The sequence below is a fragment of the Rhinatrema bivittatum genome, chromosome 17 (assembly GCF_901001135.1).
Source record: "Rhinatrema bivittatum chromosome 17, aRhiBiv1.1, whole genome shotgun sequence".
Lineage (NCBI taxonomy): Eukaryota > Metazoa > Chordata > Amphibia > Gymnophiona > Rhinatrematidae > Rhinatrema > Rhinatrema bivittatum.
Window position 1 is genome coordinate 7,333,738 of NC_042631.1, and position 26,904 is coordinate 7,360,641.

Consider the following 26,904-nt stretch of genomic DNA (forward strand, 5'->3'; position numbering starts at 1 on the left):
GATATCTACAATTACTATGTAGGAGATAAATTTGCACACATTGGCAGCTGAGTTTATGCAGACTTATCTCCTGCATATCCACTGTGGTCATCCTGAAAATCTAACTAGCTCTATGGGGTCCCTAGGCCAGATTTGGAAAACGCTGTATTAGAACATGTGCTCAGATCTGCTTGCTCTTGGAAAAGTGAATTTCTCTTCCTGTACTTCAGGTGATCCACCTGCAGTGGGTAATGATAATGAAAGAAACGGCCTCTGCAAGGTTTCGTGCTGCCTAAACACCAAGGATGGCCTTGTGGTAGGATCCCCTTGAATGGCAGGCACTAGGCACAATTTATGAATTAATGCTGCTATTTTCCTTTCTGGTATATCACTCAGAACTTCCTCAAAACCTCTTTGGGATGTGATCATTTAGGATGATAAATGTTTTCGGTTGTGCAAGGTTAGCTGTTACTATGTACCTGTACTTCCCATTTTCCACGTTATCATCTGTCATAAAAATTCCTCCCCCACAAAGGCCCTTTCTGAGTGAGGTGAGCAGTTAATGAATCAGTGAGGTTATAAAACAGCCAAGTCCTAGTGCACACTTTGCCGAGTACCAACAGCTAAAGCAGCCGAGCTAGATGCTTTGGACAGACAGACAGCAGAATCCAGCCAAGTGTTTAAGCAAAACAGTTTAATCAGCAACTGTATCTAGGGATGACACATGAAGGCACACATGTGACTCACGAGCGCTCAACAGTCAGGCATGCAAAGCCGACCCAAGCATCAGGGATTTCCCTTTTCTGGAAACCAGGACCTCAGTCCTTCTTATTCCATCATCTGGATGTTGCAGCAGGAGCTGCCCAGCTGAGAAATGCCATGGGTGAAACCTAAAAGATTTCACATTATCGGGAAAGGCTAGGAGTGTGCAGTTTTAAGCACAGGTTATCCTTTCCTGACATAAATATTTTACAGCGATCTCACTTTTCTCAAGAAGCTATGAGATCACCTTTAAGGCGAGTGCATAAGATTTTACACTAATGGACATGCCTGCAAAAAAACACCAGGCACTTTCAGCTGGGGTCATTGCTTCCGAAAAAGTAGAAAATACATTTGCGTCAGCAGTTGCTTGTTTCACTCTAGCCTGCTGTTGCCACTGTGCTTGTAGTTGTCTTGGTACCAAAGAAATGCCACTTTCAGAGGCGCAGTCTAAACGATAGAAACCATTAAAAGCATTGATTTGGTTCTGGAATGCAAGTGGGCACAGTTGGTCCTCTCCATAAATGTCAGGTTAAAATGTGTTCCAGATGTTGGTTGCAACATAGATGGGGGCCCAGTGAGATTCTCTACATGCTAATAACCTTACTGTCCGGATACATGAATACGTTTCATTAAAGGACTGGAACACTAAAATATAGCGAAAGCAGAACTGTTCTTCCAGTGCTATAAAACTAACATCAAGTCTTTTCCACCCTTATTCTACGCCTCAATTTAGTGGTGACACAGAATAGCAGACGAATAGCACTAGACCCTGAAGCCATTTGTTTATCTGGAGGAGGACCACTGAGAACATAGATAGGGGGTGGAATAGACAAAACTCAGTTTACAGAAGAGAATATATAGGAAGAGCTAGGAAAACAAAGTGGCCAAGGCCATGGGGCCGGATGAGGTTCATCCCAGGATACTGAGGGAGCTCAGAGATGTAGTGGCAGGACCGCTGCATGACCTGTTCAATAGATTTGCATTCACAAAAAAGCGGGGAGTAGCTTGCTTGTTACGGCGGTTACTACCCCAAACCAAATTAACCTGATACTTCACTTTCAATGCATATCCAGCATAGCTCTCTGCTTCAACGGCAGGGGGAATGAAGGAAAGTGGATCTATATACAGACAACAACCAACAAGGCTGAATTACATAGTCTGGGTAAACAAATAAGCATGGGTGTAGCTTGCTTATTGCGGCGGTTACTACACCTAACTAATTAAGCTAGATATTTCACTTAGATGCAGTTCCAACACTGCTCTCTACATTAATGGTGGGGGTGGAAGGGAAATAGAACCAAAAGGTTACTAAGAGCAAAGAGTAACAGATAAGTATGAGGAAAAAAAAAAAAAGTGCGAAACTTGCTGGGCAGACTGGATGGGCCGTTTGGTCTTCTTCTGCCATCATTTCTATGTAGATCTGTGGAAACGTGAGTGGTGCCATGAGATTGGAGAAGAGTGTTGTAGAAAAACTGAAACTGGGCAGACTGGATGAGCCAATCTGGTCTTCTTCTGCTGTCATGCACTAGGTTATCCTCCTATTTTGTCTCCTGGCATATCATATACAGACAAACTAAGGGACTGTTCCTTGAGTTAGGGCACGGCTGGAATAGGCGCTTTGGTAAAACAAAGGGTCCTTACAGGCTTCTTCCATATAATGCCTATGAAAAAAACATTCCCAAGGACCAAGACAAAAATGCACATGGTTATAACAGTAGAAAAGCAAGCAGAGTCTGAATATTTATTCATTTTTGGCTCAGAGGACAATTCCCCAGCGCTGACTGAGCCCACTCTCACCACAAGAGTCTGTGAGCCCAGGAAAGGTGTGGCCATCTGAAACAGTAATTTAAAAGGATTGGGCAGTCAAGTCTTTAGGTTTGCTAAGTGCTCTAAACTGCGCTCACTTGCCATGTCCTGCAAGTCCTCCTTAATCTTCTGTCTATCCTGGGCCTCTTCCAAAGAAGGACAGTCAGATTCTGCCTGTTACACTGCCAAAAGCAACTGGGTTTATCTGAGCTGAGGGCAAAAACAGATTTGAGGTGGGGAGAACTGAACACAGAACGTGAAGTGTCATTTTGTGGTACAATCTGATCTCTTTTCTCTTTCCTCCTCTAGCCACGTGTTCATGCGACTCTTTTCCTTCGAACCTCTTCTAAAACTTCACCTTTTTCGTTCTGCCGCCTGCCCCAGAGGACATGTTTTCTCTCTCTCTGCTTTTCTATTTGCTGATGTACATTCCCACGTACTGGATGGGAGCTTTGGCTACAGAAAGCATTTTGGTCCTGATTTCACAATATAAAAACAGCATGAAGCATGAGAAATAATCCCATACCCCTCTCCTCCTGTCTTCCTGCAGCAAGAGCTGAGCTCCCAGCAAATGCATCAGATAGCCGGGTGAAAAGCCTGATATAAAAGGGGATCTTACTTCCTTAGCTTAGGCGTGTGCATGGGAAAAACTTTTTGTTGTTGTTGTTTCATTTACTAATTGTTTTGTTTCTGCATTTTAGCACACAGTTCTAGTTTGCACTAGCACATGCTAAATCAATTAATTCAGTGCACACTAAATGTTTGGTCATTTTGCATGGGAAACAATAAAAACCAACTGTCATCATGATTTCCCTGTTTAAAAACAGCAGCACTAGGAAAGTCCCTCCATGTATTGAGAAACCGCGTAGGGACAGACACACGGTAGAAAGGAAATCCTCAGTCTGTAGGCTGATCTGTGCCCCCTATATGCAGGGAGTTTTAATTCATGAACAAACAACATTTGTGACTTAGTTCTTCAGAAATCCGAGTCATTCTTTGCATTCCTCTATTCAAGTAGCTGACGCTGAGAGGTCCGAAGCAGAACAGGGTGGCGTAAAAAGCTGTGGCTTCCCTTTAAAACAAAAAAAGCACACCATAGAAACCAAAACCAGCAGAGAAGATGCTTTCACGTCATCAGAAAGCCCCTTTTGCTTCTGTAGATAAGAGGATAGAGAATTCCCCACAGAAGCCTGCAGAGTGTGGCCCTGGTTACTGCAGACCTGTTTCTGAGATCGGCTTTTATTCAGAATAAAATTACCCTTTAGATAAGCCAGCCAGGTCACAATACCGGGTGCAACTAATGGACAGAGTGAGGCGTAGGATTACATAGGCCTGACTTTTCCATGACTGCGGCTCACCATTCACAAGAGGGAATGGATGTCATGCATTTAATAGCTGCTACATCATTGGGCTGTGCAGCCACAGTTTTTTTTAAACATTCCCCTGTGCTTCCTGAAGGCTGACAGGGAGTGGTCCATGAGGAGGGCTCTAGGATCTTGCCTCTGGAGAACTAGGCCTTGAATAGCAAGCCCATCCAAGATTTGAGAGCGAACTTCTTGTCCAGGGCACTGGAACATCATATAATGTGAAGTCCTTCCTGAGGAGAAGGCCAGGCTTAGGACAGCCACCGCACATCAGGACAGATGTGGGCTCAGCAGAACTTTCTGTATGACTGCACAGCCACACAGCTGGTGAGCAGGATGGTGGAGATTCATTGGCCATCATGCACATTACCACACTACTGTTCCCATTTAAGAAACGGTTCTTCTTGTACTTGAAAAACCCGGTACTGTCTTTTCCAGTCCACAAATCAGGATGTTGTCTATATTTAAGGGATTTTTTTTAACCTTTGCCAAAGAAAGAAAAAAAAAAAAAAAAAAAAAAAAAAAGAGTGTTTTACAAAAAATGGGAAGGAAGCTGGCCTCATTGCTCAGATCTCGGTGCTGACTCACTGCAGCAGACTCGGCTTCAGTCTGTGGTCCAGAGAGGCCAGAGTTAGGTGGGCCACAGGAGCAGCACATTCATTCCCAGAGAGGAAGAGAAAGCAGCGCGGCTCCTGCCAGGCACAACAAGGGGAGCTGAGGGACAGTCTTGGGGCCGGCAAGGTGTTCGTGGTGTCCCCCAGGCCTAGTGTCTGGGGAAGGAAGAACCCTAAGGAGCCATGTGCTGTGCTTGGACCAGCACGCCACACAGTACCCCGGAGCCAGCTCAGCCCACCTTCCCGCTTCTATTCAGAGCTCACCGAAAACTCCTCAGGGGTATATAATGGATGCCACTGGCCTGATTCAAAAGAACTGTGCATATAACACCTTATGATTTTCAGAATGAAAGCATTAAGGGCGGCATTAGCAGTGAATGTGAGAGATTGAACATGGCTTGATTTACAAGCTGTCAAGCTATGTGCAAACTAAACCCATTTGGAGTCATTATCCTGTGGAGACCCATGACTGTAAGCGAAGAGTAGAAATATTTACCAGCGGTAGTGCCTATGAAAGACATTACAGTAACTACTGTGTAAGTCAATAGATGCTTTTGTGTGTTTTCTCTTATTGTGTAAGAGTTTTACCATATTAAAATCTGGGCAAGAGGACAATGGAACGAGCTGTTCTTTATATGAAGCTGCATGTACAATAACTCATGCAACATGCATAGAACGCTGTAACCTAGCACAACGTGCAGCAATTTCACATTCACAAAGGACTTGTGCTGTTAGCTTATTTTTAAATCCAGAGGGACTGCTTACCCTGTTGTGCACAACGGAAATTCAACTTCTGTCCCATGCATACGAGATCACTGGATGTCCAAATGTGTCAGCCAACAGAGCTACTCGATAGGCCAAATAACCTCATCAGTGCCTTAAAATATTATAAATGTGCTGGCTTTATTGCTGCTGGTCATCTTTCTCACTGTGAAAATGAATGAAACAGGTTTAAAAAGACATCACGCGCAACCGAAATACAACTTTGTGCGCGCCACTGTTACGAGGGCGCTCATTTAGCTGTAAAGCAGGAGAGTGATGAGGCAAAATTTTCCCTTTTTCGCAAGGCAGGTTGGGTATCTCTCCGAGGACGGAGGTTCATCTCCCCCCCCAGGCGGTGACAGGAGATAGCCGGGGCATTTGCCATTTCCCATGGTTCTTAAAATGCTGGTCGGGCCTCTGACTGCGTCTGCAGACTCACATGGCTTCCTTCAAACCCTGAAGAACCATGGTGACAGCACCCTGACAGGAACTGCTATATTCAGCCAGCCAAAAAAAACTGGAGGATATTAAACTGCCACCATAATTCTGGCAGCAGAGACGCAATACCTGCAGTGCTCAAAGAATGCACTACAGATAAACCCTCACAATAAGACATTAGAGCCTTTGTCAATGATCACCGCCTGAGGGCTGGTGCATCTAATGCTCTTCTTCCAAGCGCACATTTTATTAAGCATAGGGAAGTGCCAGAAGGCACAAGGAACACATCCACCTGCTCATTCACAAAAAAAGCACTGCCAGAACTGGTGACTGATCTTACCTTTTAACTCCAGCGCGCACTGGCATAGCAAATATGATGGCACAAGATATTGTTAGAATTATTTGGCCTGCAAATTCTATGCAGCTCACCACTGGGAAGCTGCGATGCTTAGCATCAAGTGGCTTTTAAAATGTGCACCCATCACACAGCAAATGTGTGCAAAGGGTTGACCATGCTAGCCAGGCAGTGGGTGTGTGGGAATTTTGCAGTGCTATTGCCGGACCTCGATTTCCACTGGATAGGGTGCCGGGGTGAAGGTCACCTCCTCCACCACACTCCCGGTGGCACTTCCTCCCGAGCTTACCTCGGCATGAATGGCGACGTCCCATTAGAACCGCCTCTTAAAGGCACAGGCGTTTGTGGGCCAGCAGCATGTGGATCACTGCAAGACAGAACAGCTGCCCGCCTGCCACCTTGCCCTTGAAGGGGTGGGGGTGCAGTGGGATATTGAGCGCTGCCCGAAAGTAAGCTGTGTCGTTTTCATCACAATACAGCAGAAGAAACCGACATGGTCTCGCGTGCCGAGGGGGGGGGGGGGGGGGGGGGGGGGGAGAGGGAGGCCCGAGCTGGAACGCGATTCTGTTGTAGCAGCTGCGGATGGTAACCCCTGCCCCAGTATCCTCAGAGGGGGAATCCATCGCCCACTTCTGAGCCTAGGGGCACCCAAGAGGCAAACCCTGCCCTGGCTGCTGCTGCCTGTGCTGTACTTTCTCGCGGTGGTGGAGTCTCGGCGGGAAGCATCCATTGCTAGGAAGATTGATGCCATTCAGCCAGTTGGGCCTTCTCTTTGCCATCGGTGGTAAATTGTAAGTGAAAATGGAAGAATCTGCTGCCAGGGGCCTTTTTTTTTTTTTGGTTTAATTTAATACAAATGCTTATTTACAATGTTTATTACACGCTTATATTACCATATCTAAGAGAAGGCCAGACCCAAAGGGGGGAATAGGAAGTCATACTACCCTAATAATATAAATAACGTTGCAACTCTGCAAATGCGGCAGAGTAGGAAAACCTTAGCCGAACATTCGTAACTAAGATGGATCTTGCAGTAAAATCCTCGGTCTTGATGCCCAGGAATGAAAAAATATCACAGTGAGGTTTGCTGCAAAACATCTGTGCTCCCAATTCCCCGTTGCTTTTTTTTTTTCTTTCATGACTGTAAAAGTCAGGGATAATGGGCACGGAGGAGCTCGTTACTGGGCACTAAAAAGGATGCCTTAGTATTCATATGACTGGAGGATCACAAGACTGAATGCTCACATATCATCATCATCTGGTCATATCTTGTGATCCTACAAGATTCTTTTGGGCTAGAATACATTCCCCCTCGGTGTGGCTAGCACCCCCCTTCTTACTTAATTGGATTGTTGGTCCACATTTAAATGAAGCCACTCCAAGATCACTCCTGAAATGTCGTAGGGGGTGAATTCCTTATTCAATAAAGGGGCTTGTATATCCAAATAAATCTGGGTTTATAAGATGTGATCATTATGTCATGGGGCAAGGTCCTGGAATCGGACCCAGGAGACATGGCAGAGGGCCGATTCCTGAATCTTGGCCCAGTCAGCGCCGTTTAGGGACATGGTGCGCCCCGCCTCACTGTGAGAGAGGTTTGGGAGTGTCAGGTGGAGAGCCTGGACCCTAATTTCTTTTGCACTCTCTATGGCTGCAGGACCCAGTGAAGCTCAATTTTTGATTGTGCCAAGCTGGAGCCACCTGGCAGTCCTACAGTATCTTAAAGGAAGCTTTCTGCAGAGTCAAAAACTCATTCAGCGAAAAAGGTACTAATTCTCAGAGTGAGGCAGCTGAAAACATTATTTCCAGTCATCCATGTTGTATCCACCAGACCTGGTTCAGAGAGGAGCAGAAAATGTCTGCCTTCCTGCGGGGAAGAGTCGTGTGGCTCTCAGGGGGTGGCATTCTGGCAATGGCCTCTGTAATTAGCTTGAATTTCTCCGTTTGCCATCCTGCTTTTTTTTATAAGCAGGAATGTATAAAATTAGGAAGACAGGCCATTGGCATAAAGGACGGCATGGTGGTTGCTAATTAAAGTCAGTCCTTTTTATGTAACGCTGACTGATATTTTCGCTAAGAAAAGTACTTTCCTGTTTTATCAAAGATTTTATAAATGGAAAACATATCCTCTTTCCAGGGTGAAAAGTGCTGTGCATCTGACAGTCTTGAGCTTACGTGAAAGAGAGCAAAGCACGTAGGATCTTTTGCACAAAGCAGCATTAAAACTGGCCTGCTAAAGCAACTCCTGCTGGTTTGTAATTCTGGTGATACCTCGAGCCCTAATACCCAAACGCACCAAACTAATAAGATGCAGCATACATCAGCATTACCATGGCCACGATAAAGACAGCACATAGTTAAGCTCTGGGATTCATTGCCAGAGGATGTGGTGACAGCAGTTAGTGCAACTGGGTTTAAAAAAGTTTTGGATAAGTTCCTAGAGGAAAAATCCATAAATTGCTATTAATTAATAAGCAATAGCATCTTGAGATTTATTTAATGTTTGGGTACTTGCCAGGTACTTGTGACTTGAATTGGCCACTGTTGGAAACAGGATGCTGGGCTCGATGGACCCTTGGTCTGACCCAGTATGGCAGATCTTATGTTCTATGTCCTTTGTCACATTAGGAGGCTCAGGTGTCCTTATGGTAACTAAGCAAAAGGGAAAGGGTCAGTCAATCCAGAGACTTTCCCCCTGCCCTCGGAAGCACACATGCTCTGACTAGATCACAGAAAACCGATCTGGCCTCCAAACCCTGCTACTCCCCAAAGAACACATCTCCCCTCCTGGGCCCCTTAACCTCCGATGGCTCAGTTTCTCCTCTCTGCATGGTCCAGCATACTGGCACATCTAACTCTGAACCACCAGCAGTGCAAGGTGCCTCGTGCACCACCATTCAGAGGCAGGAGACTGAGCCGGATGGAAGGAAGGGGGTCCTTCTGCTGGTGGTTTGCTGCTATTACAGGGGGACGGGGGAAGGTCAGAAGGTTACAGGGGGAAAAGGGAGGCTTGGACGTGTCTCCTGAGATGCAGTTACCTTTTTGGCGTTTGCAGGTCACGGTGTTAGAATTTTTTTTCTAATATGGTCATCGGCACGTGTTGTGCGTTAGTATTATACAGCGCTTGCATTTATAGGTGGTAACACACATTAAACACAGAGAACCCCCAGTAGTGCGGTACCTGTAGATATAAAGATTTCCCTAATATTAGGTAATTTATAAATTCTATCCTTTATTACAGGTCCTGCTGGTTTAATAATTACGATTTTCTCCTAGTTTTTAATTTCTCCGCTGGAAATGATAGAAAGTGCCCCTAATAATCCTCCTCATGCTTTTTCTTTAGATATTTCCTGCTTGGGTCTCGATTGTGTCTGCCAAGATCCTGAACAAAAAAAAACAAACCCAGAATCTGTCGCTGCAGAAGGGGAAGCTGGGATAGGGTATTTGGGTTTCCCCAAACTTGTTAGGCCAGAAAACATTTATGGAGCTTAAATGAGCAACCAGTTTTCATTTGTGGCTTACAAAAGTGCTGCTGAAAACAATGTGAGGGCTTAGATTTATGGCAGCAGTAAAGGTCAAGCTGGACACTTGTGATCCTTATATTCTGAAAGTGCAGGTAAACTACTAAGCGGGCATGCAGATTAATATCCAGACCGTAGGTGTTACGTGCCTGGGTCGCACAGTTACTGACACATAGGCCAAACATAACAGGAGCAGAGTGAAGGGTCCATGCTATTAGCGATGCTGTCTATGTGACCTCCAAGAGAAAGCAGTATCCTTTCACCAATGTGCACATTTCATGGCCACAATGGATTCTGCTGGGTGTTGTTGGCTTTTTATTTTGGCATATCAGGTTTTCTTTGATTCCTTTTTAAATTAACATTTTTTTTTTGTTTTTGCTCAATCTAATTTTGTATTGTTTACCTGTTTTCATTCTATATGTTTATTTTATGCAGCATTTGTTTTATGTTTTGTTGTTTTTATTCATGTTAATGTAATTTACTGTTGATTTAATTGATTATTTTAACTGTTGTAACTTGCCTGGAACACACGATAGACGCCAACAGAACAGGCAGAGGCACCATCCCAGAGATAAATTGAGGCCTTGGTCTTACAGACTGATTTATTTAAAATGACTCGTATAGCCATCAATCAAATCTATTTCATTTTTTACTTTACAGCTCATGATAAGGAATATCATCGATACTTTAGCACCATCGCCATGTCCATGCTTGGGCTCAGAGGCTGACCCCGTTCACACGGTCTGGTTGATCTCGGCCGTTTATGCCACTGTAATGCATTTGTTGCTGCTGGTGAACCTTTGCTATTTTTTCTGGGGCAATGCTACTTCCACTGGAGCCAGAGCTTTGCTAGATTTTATTTATTTATTGCTTTTAAACATAATCAAGCATCCACTTGTTTAGGAAATCTTTTAAGTACAGCTTAAGGTAATATTTTTTGTGCATAACAATTCAATATCGCAATGAGATACTCTGTACTTAACAATAAAGGAAATATGGGAGAGCTTAGAAATAAGGAGCGAAACTTGTCAGAAATATAAACAAATTCTTTTAAGTGTCCTGAACTAAACCCCCCATCATAATTTCTACATTCACACCGGCGCAACAAGTTTAACTAGGGTTGGAGTGAGTATCCAAACATGATCTTAATTGTAATGGTTCAAGGAACACACATCTCTGCTCCCTAAAAGAAATACAACATTTACAAGGAAACTGTAATTTAAAAAAAAGCTCCTTTTTGAAGAGCTCCCTCCCTCATCCTTAGAAATGAATTTCTTCTCAACGTATCTTCTGGCCAAAAAAATAAAGTTTGATTATTACAGAAATATTGCTTAAAGACATTGTTCTTGTCCATCAAGAAGGTAAACGAAACTAACAGCGGTCTCCGATGAGAGACTACCATTTCTTGAGGAGGACTCCAGTAATCTACGATCTTCCATCTTTTCTTGATTTGCTGCACTGGGGTACAAATAGCTCTTCTTAGTAACGACAGGCTCAGTTTCTTCAGGTATCTTCAAGACCTGAGAGGCATATCATTTAAACATGTCCACAGGCGATATATTTCGAAATACTGGAAAATTTATGGATCTTAAATTGTGTGCCCTCGGGCTGTTTTCAATCTTTTCCAGTCTCTTTCTTGTTTCACTTTCACTCTGAACTAGACTGAAGTGAATTTTCTCCATTGCAGAAATATGGTTTTCAGTTTTTTCCAGTTTAGCTTTTTGGAGAACCAATTCATTTGCATTTAAATTCACTTGGTTTTTACCATTTCGCTTAACCCCATTATAGCGTTAACCCCATTATAGCCTTCTCAAGAGATTGAACTGCTAACCAAATCGAAGAGTTATTTCTTCTTTAGGCAGCAAAGAAACTTGGTTGCAAACATTTTGGTCCTCATCTTCCCTTCCCCCACTTGCTGCTTCTCCGACGCCATTTCCCGCTCCCGGCAAATCAAGCATTACAGCACAACGCAGTCCCCCTCTTCCATTACCTCCATCGGGGTCTGGGTTCGCTCAAGACCAGAAGGTGTTTCCATTTGCATCGCCACTTCTACCTCCCCTCGGAGATCTCCCAAAGGTCCAGCGACGTCCTGCTGCCTCAATCTATCGCCATGGCCCGGTGGTGTTGGCCTCCTCGGTGATCCGGTGCTTAATGATATTTCTGTGAGGTGAAAGCCCTCGCTCCTTGGCTGACCCCTCTGCGACCCAGCCTCCCGGCGTTGGTGGGGGAAGTGTTGCAAAGAAGCTGCCAATCCGGGGTTGAGATGTTTCCACCGGTGTGGATGAACTTTCTCCACATCAGACCCGGGCTTTCTGATTGGTATGTGGCATACTGGAAATAGTAAAATGGGAAATAGGTCCAGAGCCTCTTGCAAACACGTCTGTTCAGGACGCCATCTGGGAAGCTCTCCGCTTTGCTAGATTTTGCAGTGGTGGAACCTGCAAGTCAGCAACTTGCACTGCTGCAAATACGTCAGCCACCAGGCCTATAGCGTTACAGCTGTGGTTGTGAGTACAAGTGACCTCGTATGCATTAATTCCTAAATGCAACAGAAACATTTTCCAGCCTTTAAGTCATTCAGACCAATTAAATTGGTGATTTTTCCCCCACCGTTTAAATTCTAAACAGAGTCTAATCACCATCTCTAACTGGTTAGGCTGGGAATTAGAAACCTTTCCCACTCCTGGTTTTGCAAGTCTTGGTCTGGTTTAGGAAGTAAATTAAGAAGCAATCCTTCTGAAGAAAATTCAGTTCCAACATACCAAAGACTGTATGAGCTTTCCACTCTGCTACAAGGGACTGTGATTGACCATGCAAGGAATAAGAGAATTCTGAACTGCTGTTGGCGGCTTTTTGAAAGTCAGTTTTTCTGCTTCCCTCCCCTTCTGCTGAACCCTGAGCGATATTGTAAATTCCCATGGAAAAGCTCTTAGCTTTACAAACCACCAGAGAAGTACCTAAACATCACAGGCGCACTAACCAATAGCACAGCAGCATGAACAGTTAATGTGAAGCTGTATAGCACTGCATATGCTTAGCATCGCTGTAAAGATGGTGAGGAGGAGCAGTAGCAGTTCACCAGCTATCCGCCACTGCAGTTTAGAAAAAAAAGGAATATACATAAATATTTGAAAACAAGCCTTGTATGTGTAGTACAGTGAACATTTAGGAATTATTAATTACTTTTCACATCACCGATTCAGTGCTGAAGAACTAATAAATCATTGGCCCACCCAGGTAATCGTGGTTACTGCACTCTTGGTCGACCCATGGCTTGCTTTCCGTCTCAGACTGAGTAACATGATATACTGTACGCTCTGTACAGAAACACACGAGGCCTGCTCTGTGCTGAGAGCTAAATTACACGACAGTAATCCACACAAAACATTTTCACCTTTCATGCAGCAGCTGCCAGATTTACAGGTTTTGTTGGCTGTGCAGAAGTCAGAAACAGAAAAGCGGCTGCACAGATAATTACTGGTTATTAATGAGAGGGGATCCATGGTACTTCGGAGAAGCTATAAAGCTGCATTCTGCCTCGGGCTAGGGAAATAAGACCTGTAGATTTGTTTTGAGTAATCCTTGCTGCTGAATGCACTCGTTCCATTTTGGCATTTGAGCTCTTGAGACGGGCATATATTGAAATATGTTCGATTCTCTTTACCACAGCATAGGCAAACATGCATACGAACCAAAGAAAGACTTCAAGATCACTTGCATATGTTGCTTTATGCAACAGGAAAACAAAAACTGTGCAGTTTAAATCGGTCACCTCGGGATTTCTAAGCCCCATTTAAGCACAATATGCAGTTGATAAGTTTTAATGAGGTTTGAGACTGCCTTCGTACAACAAACATTATTCTCCGTCGAAATCAAAACTTTGGCTCCCCAGTACATCACAAGTCATTATTGTACCCCGTTGTGGAAGAATCTGGTCACTTACTTGCAGTAGTTAATGCTCCTTTAAGAGGGAACGTGGGATTCTTCTGTAGTTTCACCTTCTGACCTTGTGCCAGGAACATCTCTAAAAGGGATCTTCCGGGTTGCCCTTTCCTAAAAGCCATCAGGAACCCTAGGAACTCCGGTAATGGAGGAAGACACCTGGAAATAGAGCACCTGCAGCATTTTTCCACCATGCATATAATATGGTGGCTGGGAGATCTATCACAGGTTTGCACCACTGCAAACATGGATTTCAGTTTCTTCCAGTACGGGAAAAATACTGGGGATATTGTCATGAACAAATCCGGAGCAAGACTTGTGTAACTCATTCTCCATCCCCACACTCCCATTGCACATTGATTTAAAGTTTCACAAAGATGCAGAGAGAGATGTGCGGCACCGACCCTATTTACGAATAATGATAAATAAATAAAACTGGCTGACTCCTGCAGCCTGGTACTGCTGAGGCTATGAAAACATTGCCCTCGCGGTCACACGGAGGCAACTGGTGCTACACATCACAAGGAGCTGCCTGAGCAGCATAGAAAAGGTGCTCATCCACTTGGAGGGTTGTTTGTTGTTTTTTTTAATTGGGTTTATTGAACATCTTTAAGGCTCTCATAATAGTCTCGACACTCAAACAGTGAGGCTTGTATTATATACACTAAGCTTTGCAAAGTATTTTTACATTTCTCCATAAATACACATTTTTAAACGGTAAGTAAAGTTGTAGTATGCAGTTATTTATAATTACAAAGTTCTTAATGACACGTTTAACTGCTTAGTTTGAAACAATTTCAACTGTACAGTCCAAACCCTGAAAATACTGGCAGTAGCCAAAAGATTACGAAGGAGGGGAGGGGTCAAGTTTCCAAATCAATACAAATAAATATTTTATGTTGGCCTTGTGCTAAATATGTATAATTTCCTTCTGCTATCATTTGTAACAGGCTCTCGTACAACAACATCTTACAAACACGGACCATTCCTGCACCTTAATACAAGGCAAACTGAACAGGGTTCTCCAAGTTCGCTCTAAACTTTTCTAGAAACTTGGAGGCCAGCTCGTCGTCTACGACCCTGCTGTCGCTCGAGAGCGTGACCTGCATGAGCTGGTGCCGCTGCAGCACGGGCTCCCCTTCGCCGCCCTCCGCGAGCCGGAGCTCCGTCCGCGCCTGTCCCACAGCCAGGATGCAAGCCTGCGGCGGGTTGATCACGGCACTGAAGCTATTAATACCGAACATTCCCAGATTGGAGATGCTGCAAAAGAAAAGAGTTTTTACTTTTTTTTTTTTTTTTTACTACTTAGAACATTAACTTCAAAGTCGTCTGCTCCGACTGACAGGTTCTTTCCTTCTGCAAAGGCCTGCCTCAGACTGGCACTCTGCTTCCCGTCCCGTTTTAACAGTGCTACACTTGGAGAGAATTTCAATGTTGTCGGCTCTGGAGTCGTCCCCCCCGTCTCAGGGAGCTGCTTTAATTCTGTTACTGCAGACGCTGCAGCGATACCCAAAAGTACTCAGTGGGGAACTATGCGCGTAACATCAGGGGTTATGTAGGTGGAACGGCTTAAGTGGATGTCCAGCCCGCTAAAAGCAATGAGTATATAAAACATTTAAATAAATAGATAAATAAGTATTTTCACAGCATGCGCCCTTTTAGCTGCGTTACAAGGCCTTCCCAGGAGGCATTTTGTGAGGTGTGGTTGATGGCTAAGCATGTACTTTAATGTTCACCTGTGTACATTCTGCATAGTGCAAGCGTGCACGCATCTTTTTATCCACATAATGAATGCAAGTAACTCTGTGTTAACCAGCTGGACCTGTGCAAGCTAAAAAGTGGACACAGAGAGTGCCAGTTAGATGCCCGACTGAAGACTGGCCGCAGGATCGCTTCGCTGCTATTCTACTTCATCCTTTCACGTGTCGGCCTCTGCCAAACGGCGGCGCAGCACCCATCCACCTCATCTCCATTTTTAACAGGGGATGGAGGAATGGAGCAGGAGCCTAGTGGTTAGAGCAGGGGGCTACGAACCAGAGAAGCCAAGGCTCAAATCCCAATGCCACCTTGGGTGGGTCCCTTCATCCTCCACTGCCTCAGGTACAACATTTAGACTGCAAGCCCTGAATGTAACCTGCTCTGAAGGGTCTGAACAGCAGAATATAAATAACACATTGAAAATAAAAAGAGGAGGGTCCATAAAGAAAAAAAGCATCACTTCCGAGTTGTAAAAATGAGACAAGAATTAATGTGAGTGTGCACAGACTTCTTGTTTGTTTATTCCACTGGGTGCATTAAGAAAAATAATATAATAGAGCACTAAAGCTCGGAGGATGACAAAGGCGCACACAATCCCCGCTCAGTACTGTCAAACTGTCGGATGCCTTTTAATTAGAAAACAGACAGCAGAGCTGATTGTGCTGTTTCACAGAGCATTTTATCTCATCCGGTGCTCACATCACTCTGCAGAAAAGGCAGCAATTATTTCAATTCATTTATTATTTTGGCCTTGCAGTTTACGCCTGCTCCTGTGGGCAAGCAGTACAAATGCAGCGTCTGCTACCTGGTTAGTTTTCTCTCTTTTCAAACTCAACCTGACACCATCGCAGCAGCGGTTCTTGGCCAGAGTTGTAAGCCGTGGACCCTTCCACTGGGTCTCACATAGGATGGCCAGGCCTCCCCTTTCCCCTCTGCAGCTTCCTCAGGATCGGGTGCCTGGCACAGGAATTGAACCCGAGTCTGGCACTGAGGCACCGGGCTGGTTCTCTCATTTCACTGATTGACTGTTTCAGTTACCTGAAAGATCCACCTTGATATTCTTCAGGTAACAGTTTTCCATCTCTTGCCTTCTTTGCCAGAGCCTATAGGGAGAGCCAAGATCAAGTTATTGAACATCATCGCTTTGGAGATGAACGCCAACGAACAACGCTTTGCAAACGACGTGGGAACACTTCTGATAAAGACAGACACCTAAATGCTGCCCAGCCCATTCTGTAGTTCTGTGGCAGCGTAGGCTATTACTCCTTTCTGATTTCACCTCCTTATTTGCATTATCTCATTAAAATATGTGGAATGTGCTGTGGTCTGTACGCGTGGACCAGAGGTTTCAGCACCCAGGGAAGGTGAAGGTGTGCATGCATGGTTCTGAGATACCTCACACAACTGCAGTACAGTACATAGGAGCCTATAAGGGTTAAAACACACCGATGACAGCCCAGGGCTATGATGGAGTCAGGCTGAGAACCAACCCCAGTTATTACGCTATCTAAACTCACGCAGCACACAGCAGTACATTAAAGCATTAGCACAGTCTGAGTGCTCTATGCGTGATGGACGTCTTCTCCCTGCCAAGAACTGATACAGTTTTGCAGGTACCAAATTAACAAGTAGCAATTGTGAAGAGGCAGTAGGATAATTGAGCCCTCCCCACGCAGCCACCCGAGTACATACATTTACCCATATACACATTTTTCCATTAACTGTATATCCCAAGTTACACTACCCCTATTTAGCCATTCCCTATATTTATCCACGTTATTTTGATGAGTTACTGTTGTCTATGTAATATTTATTGATGTTCCTATGTTCAGAAACTCTGTTTATTGTAAAGCCTTAACTGCGACAGTTTTGTTCTTTGGAAACCGACCTGATTTGATACTTGTATTGAGAAGGTCGGTAATATAAAAATCCTAAATAAATAAATAAATAAATAAATAAATAAATACAACCACCACTCTCAAGCCAAAAAAAGAAAAGAAAAGCTGTAATTTCTAGAGTGAGCTCTATTTTTTTACATCTCTGGAACTCCAGCAAAACCTGCTTACTGAAAATGCCCTCAGAACAACAGAAATAAATAATAAGGTGGATGAGAACTTCCTGCAGTCACTGCCACTGAATTGCCTCTCCCTTTCTGTGGCATGCACGTGGAACGTCATCACACTGCCTCATTCCTGTCTTAGTATTAAGGATGATTCTCTACAGAAAATCTCCTTATAAAAGGATTGCTGGACTGAGTTTTCTTAACGCTGTAAACTTTTGAGATTCTGATTCAAATCAGTGCTCTCACTTTTAAAAGTTGATTACTGATGATAATTATCTCTCTTACATCTCTTAATTGTGTTTAAAAGACAAATTTAGTTTCATCCTAGCCTGACAGGCTGCAGTTTCATATCTTATGTCTGAAAAGTTAGACGTGCTGAACTAGGAAAAAAAAAATAAAAAATTATAAATTTGATACTGTGGCAACCCTAGCAAATTCTCATGACCCACCTTCAGCCATGGCAGGACTGTGGTCATGACATGGCAGAGCCCAAAGAAAGGTGTTAAGGAGCTGCGGGTGAACAATACAAACAGCTCGTACATCATCACGATCCATCTTATGTCTAACTTGTATTGGTTTTCCTGAGCTGTCAGCGTGAACGTGGCCCCACACCTCTGTCTGAACTCAAAGAAGTTTGGTGTCCTAGCCATCGCCCAACAGTATGTGACAGAGGCGTGACTGGAATGTGCGATTCAAGGTGTCACAGCTCTACGGCTCCTGCCACCCTCTCTCTCTCTATCAAAAGTTCCCACTGCTGGAAAGACAGGAATTTTGATGATCCCTGAGGGATGAAACTTTCATGTTCTGTCTGGATTCTGATGAATCCTGAAGACAGACTAGCAAGAGAGAGTTATGCTTCGAGTATGGAAGGGCTGTGCTTAGGTGTGGATGTGATGAACAGCAACAGCAAAAAAGTAGTACTAAAGAAGTCCAAACAAGGTCATCATCATCATCTCCTCTTTAAGAAACTCTCACCGTTTATACTCTGCTCTACTACTTATTATAGTGGCTTTAATAAGTTTGCAAAGGAACCAATGTCAAAACCCGAGATTTAGTCATTCACGGCCATTTGCTTTAGGGCAGTTTAGGGAAACTATGGCTAATGTTCTCGCTCTTCCATTTACTGCGAACAAATCTCTGGCTTTTTCACAACACTGTCAATTGCTACAGCTTAAGGGATGGCGGCGGCAGCAGCGGGTTTTACTACCATAAAGCCAGGTTTAACCACCCACCGAAATCAATTCTCTCTCTCTAGCAAATGCAGACCTCAAACCATTTTACAAGTTTAGCTATCACATTAGTATTATTATTCAGTGAGAGAGCAGGTGACGGAGGCAATGGGGTGGGTACAGGAGCGCCTCATACTTCAGATCCCAATCAGTGGACATTTCTTGTGTAGTAGCATTAGACGACGGACGATAAGAAGCAAATGGCCCAGCCAGACACTAAAACTGCAGAAAGCTGAACTACCACAGGTAACGGATTGGGAGGGGACCACGGGAAGGCAAGGGATGGTCAGGAAAATACCATCCCTAACCTATCCCAAACACACTGCATTGCATGGTGGCCTCTATGACCATCTCAGAGTCCCCTTCCTCCTCTGTGGCAAATGCCCAGTATATTAAAGCTCTCCTCAATCTAGGCTTAATTAGCGTTACCACTAAGGTACTAATCATTAACTCTGGAGGTAACTGCTTTTAAACTCTTTGCTGGATTAGTGGACAGATGTATGCAATTTGCATCTTTTTTGGTTTCCTAACAGATCAATGGTGAAAATGCTCCTCAGAAAAGCTGTTATGTCCTGATGAAATGAGGACTTTTATTACAAAAACAGGCTTTGATGGTGTGAACGTTTGAACAAGCAAGGCAATGTTGTCGAATTATTTCATTTTAGCAACAACATAATGAAAATTGCAAAAGAACAAACAGTCAGCAAGCATGGGAAAACCATTGACAACAAACATGTCGTATTCTCTGGCACTTGGAGAACTATTTTATTTTTAAAAGCCCCATAGAAGAACTACTAAGATGTTACGAAAGGTATTCACATTAGCAGAAGGAACCAGGCTTGCCATGGCATGTAAAAATGAACACGTCCAGTGTCAGCGGCAGGTTTCTGATTTAAGAATTACGGATAAAGTAGTTGCCTTTTTTTCTTGGATTCTCTGCAGGCTGTGATCTTTTCTATGCAAACAACTAAAGAGTTATCCAGAAGTGGTATTGTCCATGAGTTTTCAAGACCGCACAGGTTCCTAATGTGGTCTCGAAATCTCATGTAGAACCACCTCTTTGGATAATTCTTATGTTGATCCACTACAGCGCATCAGAACCTGTCAAAAATCCAGTTTTGCGGAGGAGCAATACAGCTCCTAGCACACTGCACTCTCTCTTCTTACATCTTATCGATTAGACATTTTAAGAGATCTGTTTGAAGACTATGACTTGTATTTTTCTTTGATTTTGTTTTAAATTATGCATGTAACTTGTAGACTGCTATGGTTTTTGTAAGTGACAAATAAGTATTGTACTATTACCTTTGACAGGCTGTCCCTAGGATTCGGGTACTAAAACAAAGTCCTGTGAATTGATCCATCAGTGCAACGTGCCACATGGCATTTTGTCACACATGTCGAGTCACGTCAAGCCTGGGGACGTCGGAAGCAACGCTGCAAGTCATGTGAGTCAGCAGCATGTGTTCACATTATCCATTAAAGACCTGAGAGAAGACTGGGTGGGGCAAGACGAGACGTGTGCAGCTAGCAAACCCCTCCCAGGAAAGGGAGGGGGGAAGAGGCAGCCAGCGCACAACAGATCAAAACTGTATGCGACGTGGCTGGCATTGCTTATGAAGCTGGAGAGGGTAAACCAAGCAACCTGTTCTGGGTCTTGAACATTTACAGATTACACATGGGTCATTATTATAGCAGTAATCAGGCCCAATAAAAAATACATTTTTAAGAACCCAGTGTAAGCAATTCTGTACCCACTTATCTGCTTTTTTCTCGACACCTATTTTCTGTCTATAAAGGCATTTATTTGTTGCTCATCTTGTCTGTTTTTTTTTTTTTTTTAAATCCGATCCAAAGGACCTGTGACGGAGACAATACCATGCAGCGGACTATCCTGCAAGTGCCACTCACATTTACACTGACATGGCAGGGTCCCACCTTCTGATCTCCACGCCTGCACTGAACACGACTGCTAACCCACTGTACTCTGGAGTTCACAGGAAGCAAGGGCGCTAACTCGAGCACAAACCTGTCTTGGAGGACCGCCAACCAGTCGAGGTTTCAGGATATGCACGATGAAGCTGCATAAGACAGATTTGCAAGCACTGCCTCCACAGCATGCAAATTTTGTGTCATCCACATTTATTGCGGATATCCTGACTGACTGGGGGGGGTCTCCCAGGAACTGGTTTGGGAACCTCGGCTCTAGCAGATTAGAAGAGAACCAAGAGCTTCTCTCTTTATGCAGTCAGAATCTGCTCCAGGCGACAGGCAGCCAAGAAATCCAGGTAATTCAGAACTTATCCGGCGAGGAAGCTCCCATTACACAGCTCAGAGAGCGCCACACCTGCAGATTCCAGAGTTAAACATAATTTGTTCTCTTTAGTAAATGTCGTAGCAATATCTGCTCTAATTTGTACAAGGACCTGGTGGGAATAAATCCCCCGCAACATCAAAATCTGATGCTGCTACAATCCTGTGCCGTGGCTTCCTCGGAAGGTTTAATGTGCCTCATTTGCATATCTGCTTACAGCAGCAAAATGTTTAGGAGTTTGGTTGCCATGGAAATGCAACAGCGACGGTCAAACATTTCTTACCATACGGCCAGATGCAAAGTTTCCAAAACGGCAGTTTGTGAACAGAAACCCGTCAGCCCCTTCAGCAGTGCATCACTAAAACCCTGGCCACAGACTTTCCTGCCCCTTCTCTGCACGCGTGACTGAGGGAAAAGGAAAGCAGGCCAGGCCTTCTTCTGCTAGAATCAAAAGACGAATTCTAAAGGACACAGCAAGAACTGCTTTTCATGCAGGGATTTCCTTTAGTTTTCCCCGTGAAATTGGCAAAGAGGCCCCGTGCTCCAGGACGACTCCTGCAGCTGTGGAGGCGGCAGCCAGGCCATGAGGCGCACACACATGAATTTGGAAAGGAATGTCTGCTACAGCAGTTTTGAAAAAAAAAAAAAAAATCGCAGATACTTATCAGTGACACACACGCACACACAAAAGTGACTTGACCAAAATGTGCTAAGCATCTGGTGAAAACACAGATATAAATGTGCAACACTAGTGCCGGCATCCCTCCGGTGATAAAGCCACTGTACCTGGAGGCTCTGGGACTACCCTCACGTGACTTTACACGTTCAGATTGTGGAGAGCGATAATAAAGACAGGCAGAGAGGTTCACCTTTGTGGCCCAAAAGTTAGAGCAGTGGAGCCAGGCTTCAAATCCTGCTGCTCCCACCGACACTCAGGTCACATCACCGTTCACTGTTCCACTCACAAATTTAGACTGTAAGCTCTCTGGGACAGGGACTCACTAACTGCACCCGAATTTGTGACTCGCACTGAGCATGGGGGCTTGGAAGAGGTGAGTAATTAAATCCACACCCCCCCCAAATCCTCTGACCCACCTTCGCCAAGGAGGAGATTTCCCGCACTCCCTTGTCCGCAGCGTCTCTAAGGACCGGGGTGATGAGGCCTCGCTCCGTTGCCACAGCTATCGAGATGTCTATTGAGTGCAGCTGCCTGGGGCCCTCTCCATCCCAGGTCACATTCACATCTGGCATTTGCTGGAGGAAAAACCAAAACAAAGAAATAAACCAAAAGCAGTGACCCAGCGGTTGTTAAGAAGCAGCAGGAAGAAGATTGTAAAAAAAAAAAAAAAATGGTTGTTACATAGTCTATCCTCATTAAGATAATTAACCAATCCATGGAATGCACTGCTACACTTAAGCTGAGGGAGAAAAACAAGGTTACATCTGTTATTGGCAGAGCCATGAATGACAAAGAACGTTAGCCATAGGATATAATTCATAGACTGGCAATTTCTTGTTTACTAATCACAGCAGATTTGTTAGCAAACATGGAAAGCTGATTGCAGAAACCTAATGATACAGAGGAAACAAGCAAAAAGATTTAAGGCACTGGAAAGTTATTTTGAGAGTAAAACAGACAAGTAAATAAATAAATAACGAAGCACTAGATCTAGGGAGGATGATGTGCCAAAGCCTCTCGGTGGATAAAACAGTGCTTGCCCACCGGACCTGTGCATGCAGAATTATACCCATGGTGAGCAGAGGCACTCTTGGGGGTTGGAGCCGAGAAGGGGTTTGCACTTACCTGCATATTTTAGGAATTTTCCTGGAAAAATTCTGCGCATAAATTAGCAGGGGTAAACGCGTGTGGGTGGTTTTGGTGGGATAATGAAAGGGAAAGTATATGCGTGTTTTCCCTTTGGAAGTCGGTATAACTTCTGCACATATCTGATTTAAAATTTGTGTGTTTAAAAAAACCCCCAAACACCCCTACATGTCTACTGAAATGCAAAGGACAGGATGTATTTCTTGGAGGGGCAGAGCATTAGCAATAGTCATTGTTTTAACCAAAAATGTAACTGTACATTAAAATGAGCAAGGACTGGTCACCTAGCGGAAAAGGATCAGCCAGAGTTGGTCACAGTTTAAGGAAGAAAGCGAGGTTATATGGTTCTGAAATTTTGGTTCCCGAGTGATACCAATGAGCTGTCCAAGGCACAGAAAGACATCAGACGAACCGGGAGAATGAACAATAGAAATACAGCAGTGTGTGCACCAGTGCAAGAGGATGCTGGAGAATGTTCTCGTAAAGGGACGGACACAAACCTTAGCTACTAAGTAATTTTAGAGCTAACAAGACAAAATCACCACATTTCTTGGCTGAAAGGAACGGTTTTCTCATGGCCATGTGGTTTTCCTCATAAGGTTTCTAGTAAACATCCACGCTATGGGCACAGATATTTTATCAACAATTTACTGTACAAGAGCAGGACTTGAAAAATTGTGATCTCTGTCTGGGTTTCATGAATCCTAATTGCCAGCTTTTAGCGTTATATTGGTTGTACCGTATATTGTGAAATACATTAATTATAACATCATCTGCTACCAATATAGGGAGTTTTATAAGCAGCCTACATCATGACTTGCAGGTACAGCTAACGAGACAGCGTTATTTCTATGCAAACCACACTTTCCTACTATTGTCCTACCATCTTACCTGGAACATCTCTTGTCAGCCCACCCACAACAGTCCACATGTACATGCGTCACCACTCTCTCTCTCTCTCTCTCTCTCACATTATTTGTCCTAAGGGCATATCCCATTGAAAGCTCTACCGCTGTCAGAAGTTTAAATCCAATGCAGCGCAACAAACAAAATGAAAATACACTGCTTTATCTACCTGCGTGCAATAGGAGTTGATTATCCAATGATCTCTCCCCACTATCATCAAATCAATGCAGCAGACTGAACAAAAAATGTATTGTTAATTTCCAGATGAGGACATCTGATCACTGAGTTTTGAATGACCAGTACCTTCAGAACTTTTGCTAATTATGGCCAAAGACGGAATACAATCTAACTTTAAATTAAAAAAAAGTTTACTAACTGGACAATTATATGACCGATGATTATACTAAAGACAGTGTCTGTTTTAAGACCTCGCACACACTTTCAATGAGAGCGACCAGTGTCTCGTGAACATGATGGCCATTAATTTCCACTAGTGGTGGGTGTTTGAGACTATTCTCGCCCATGTTCTCTGGTAGATTTTTCACATTTTGATTACGTTTGTTTCCACCTATATTGGGTTTTCTTTGCTCGTGCCGATTCAGGTAAAGCACGAAAGCAGAGACAGCAACTGCAGAGTGGCCCTTGGGAAAGACGCCCATCAAAGAGGTAGAAGGCATGGCCATGATAAAACTTGTTCCAATGGGATGTAAAAGCTTAACAAAGAAAAGATATTAGAAGAGAAAGACAGAACAAAACCTAAGGCCAAAAGAGGTAGCAACCGAGCCAAGTTGATATTTTGAAAAAAACTAGCTAGTTTTAAGAATAAATCACAAACTATCAGAAGGCTGACGACATCACACTTTGCAGATACATATAGAGAGAGATGTAGATCTAGCTATATCTATATTTCTGTATAAAGAATATCAGCGTTGCAGCAGCTCTGTTTCTTTTCTCAGGGCTGGGCTTACTTCCAACATTACACAATGATTCTCGAGCCCATATGGGGTTTCAGCAGCCAGAAAAGTAGTGGGACAAAAATGCACGCTAGGACTCTTTTGAGCACTGAATATAGGCTTGTCTAATTGTGGGGGGGGGGGGGGGGGTGTTTAGAATAAATATTTGAACATGTCAGACCACGCAGGTCTCTGTTCTGGAGAAGTTCGCACCCGCCCTTACAACGCAAATGCCCTTACCCAACACACACCTGGAACCAGCATGTCTTCCGCTGTGTGCCCATATCTGCCTCAAGTCGGGGACAATATTTAGCAACTACATTAAAAAAAAAACAAACCCTCACCTGCACAAAATGTGCTTCATTTTTACAGTGTTTATCTGCACTGCTCCATAGCAACCTAGAACTGGGAACTAGAAGAGCAGTCGATTTCCCCTTGGCTGGATTAGTCGGGTTGCTCAGTTAAGCGACAAGGAATACTCCTGGGAGGGCAGCTGTTCACAGGGTGGCTGACCACATCTTGTAAACCCCCCCCTTACCCCCACCATTCCCTCACAGTCTCTCTCCCCCCTTCCCCTCACATACAGTGCAGCCGGAGAAGCCAGGCATCACTCAAGATCGTTGCATCAGACTTCATAGCTGGCACCACTGCACGCAGACACCGTTAATCCTCCTCATTCCAAAATAACTTCAAATAAAGAGAGAAATGTATTCATGCAGCTGGAAGGTCAATACGCCACTTACTTTCAGTGTCACAGCTGTTGCTTTGATGATGAAATCATTTACTGAAACTTTAATATCATCTGCAAGAGAAAAAGAACAAACATATTTAAAAAAAAAAAAAATGTCCTTTAGGACCTGATGTCATCACTGTGGAATTGTACAAAACTGAGTCCCCCAGCAAATTTACTTATTCACTGCCCCACACTGACCATTTCTGCAGACAATGAAAATGCACTTGAGAAGTGGAGCTGGCAAGCCTGGTAAATGAGCTGTCACGGAGTGATTTATAATATATTTAGGGAGGACATGGGGGCTATTTGTCCTGCCCGGAAAGATTGTGCAGCGCTGCTTTTGTTACTTAGAAAAAGAAAATGCAGCTGAGAAGGCATCAAAGCAACAGAGCAAGATGGGAGCACAATGCTAGACAGCGTAATCCGAAGGGAGCCTGTCGGACGTGCCACGGATATCTGGCTTGTTTCTTTGTGTCCACATTATTCACGCAGTTAAATTACAGGCGGACTGCGAGCCCTCGTCACCTTTTATGACTGCAGAGAGCAGCAGAGGTCTTGCTCACTCTCCTCTTTGAGAGGAAAGGCTTTTATTTCGTTCTGAGCGCAGAACATCTGCTCTGCGACACCCTACAGCACCGGGAACGGCGCCTTGCCACTGGCTCATTCCCGTCAAGATCTGCATGCTCAAGATACGTGGATGAGGACGTCGTACCTTTGCGATCGCGTGCGAGCGAGCTACGTCGCGAGGCTTAAGCAAGACGACACAGAGCCTCGCCAGATGTGCACGGTATCCAAGTGGTGAGCTGCCACATGGTTACTCTATAGTTTAAACAACAGTCTCATCATTTCTTGCTGGGCTAGAAGGAAGGCAGACCTCCTTATAAATTATTGTAAGAAAGGTTACGCATAAAATGGCATAAAGTATGAGAAGAATTAGAGTGCAAGCTCTTTGGGAAGGGATTCCTACGACCTTGGTTGGTCCTGCTCATGGCGTTCTGGCTCTAGCAGCCACGCCGCTGCGTTATTACTTGATGTGTTATGCAGTGTTTCATGTTTCCCTCTCTTATCTACTGTTGATAGCGTACACTGAAAATTATTTATAAGCTAATAAATAGAAATTTCATACTAAAAAAATATGAATCTAAGTCAGTAAAAGAGACAAAAAGATTGGAGGAATAAGAGGATCCAAGGAGGCAATGATGCGACTGCACTGGTGCGGCTAGCTGCCCCAACACCTGCTTTTTGCCAGATGCTTTATGGGGGTAACAGAAATCTCTCTCTTGGCTCCTGTTTCTCTTGGAGGTCCAACGGATAATTTTGTCATCCAATCAGCGGTGGGCACCATTGTTTCAGTCGCTGTGCCGACTCTGGCAACTGACTGAGGAAAGGCCGGAGTATAAATACATGTTTAGGCAGGAAACAAGATGGCCACTGGGAGGAAGTGAGAGGCACAGAGCTGGGAGGACTGGATAGATAGTCTAAGCAGCTCACAACGATACTTTTAGGCCAAAAGGTGAAGCGGACAATAGATCCTTCCACAGGAATTTTCTCCTGAAAATTTTTTTTTCAGTTAAAAGAAAA

The 26,904-nt window shown here is 44.1% G+C and overlaps 1 protein-coding gene across 1 annotated transcript in view; it reads right to left on the reverse strand.

The window, feature by feature from the left end:
* Positions 1–13,870: 13,870 nt before the first annotated feature.
* Positions 13,871–26,904, reverse strand: part of PDHX (pyruvate dehydrogenase complex component X) — a 69,330-nt gene continuing 56,296 nt past the window's right edge. Inside the window, exons 8-11 of the mRNA XM_029582245.1 lie at positions 25,334–25,392; positions 22,002–22,160; positions 16,340–16,404; positions 13,871–14,803 (exon numbers count right to left, since the gene is read on the reverse strand). Of these exons, the coding sequence (XP_029438105.1) occupies positions 14,539–14,803; positions 16,340–16,404; positions 22,002–22,160; positions 25,334–25,392 (548 nt within the window). The 3' untranslated portion in view covers positions 13,871–14,538. The remainder of the gene's footprint in view (positions 14,804–16,339; positions 16,405–22,001; positions 22,161–25,333; positions 25,393–26,904) is intronic.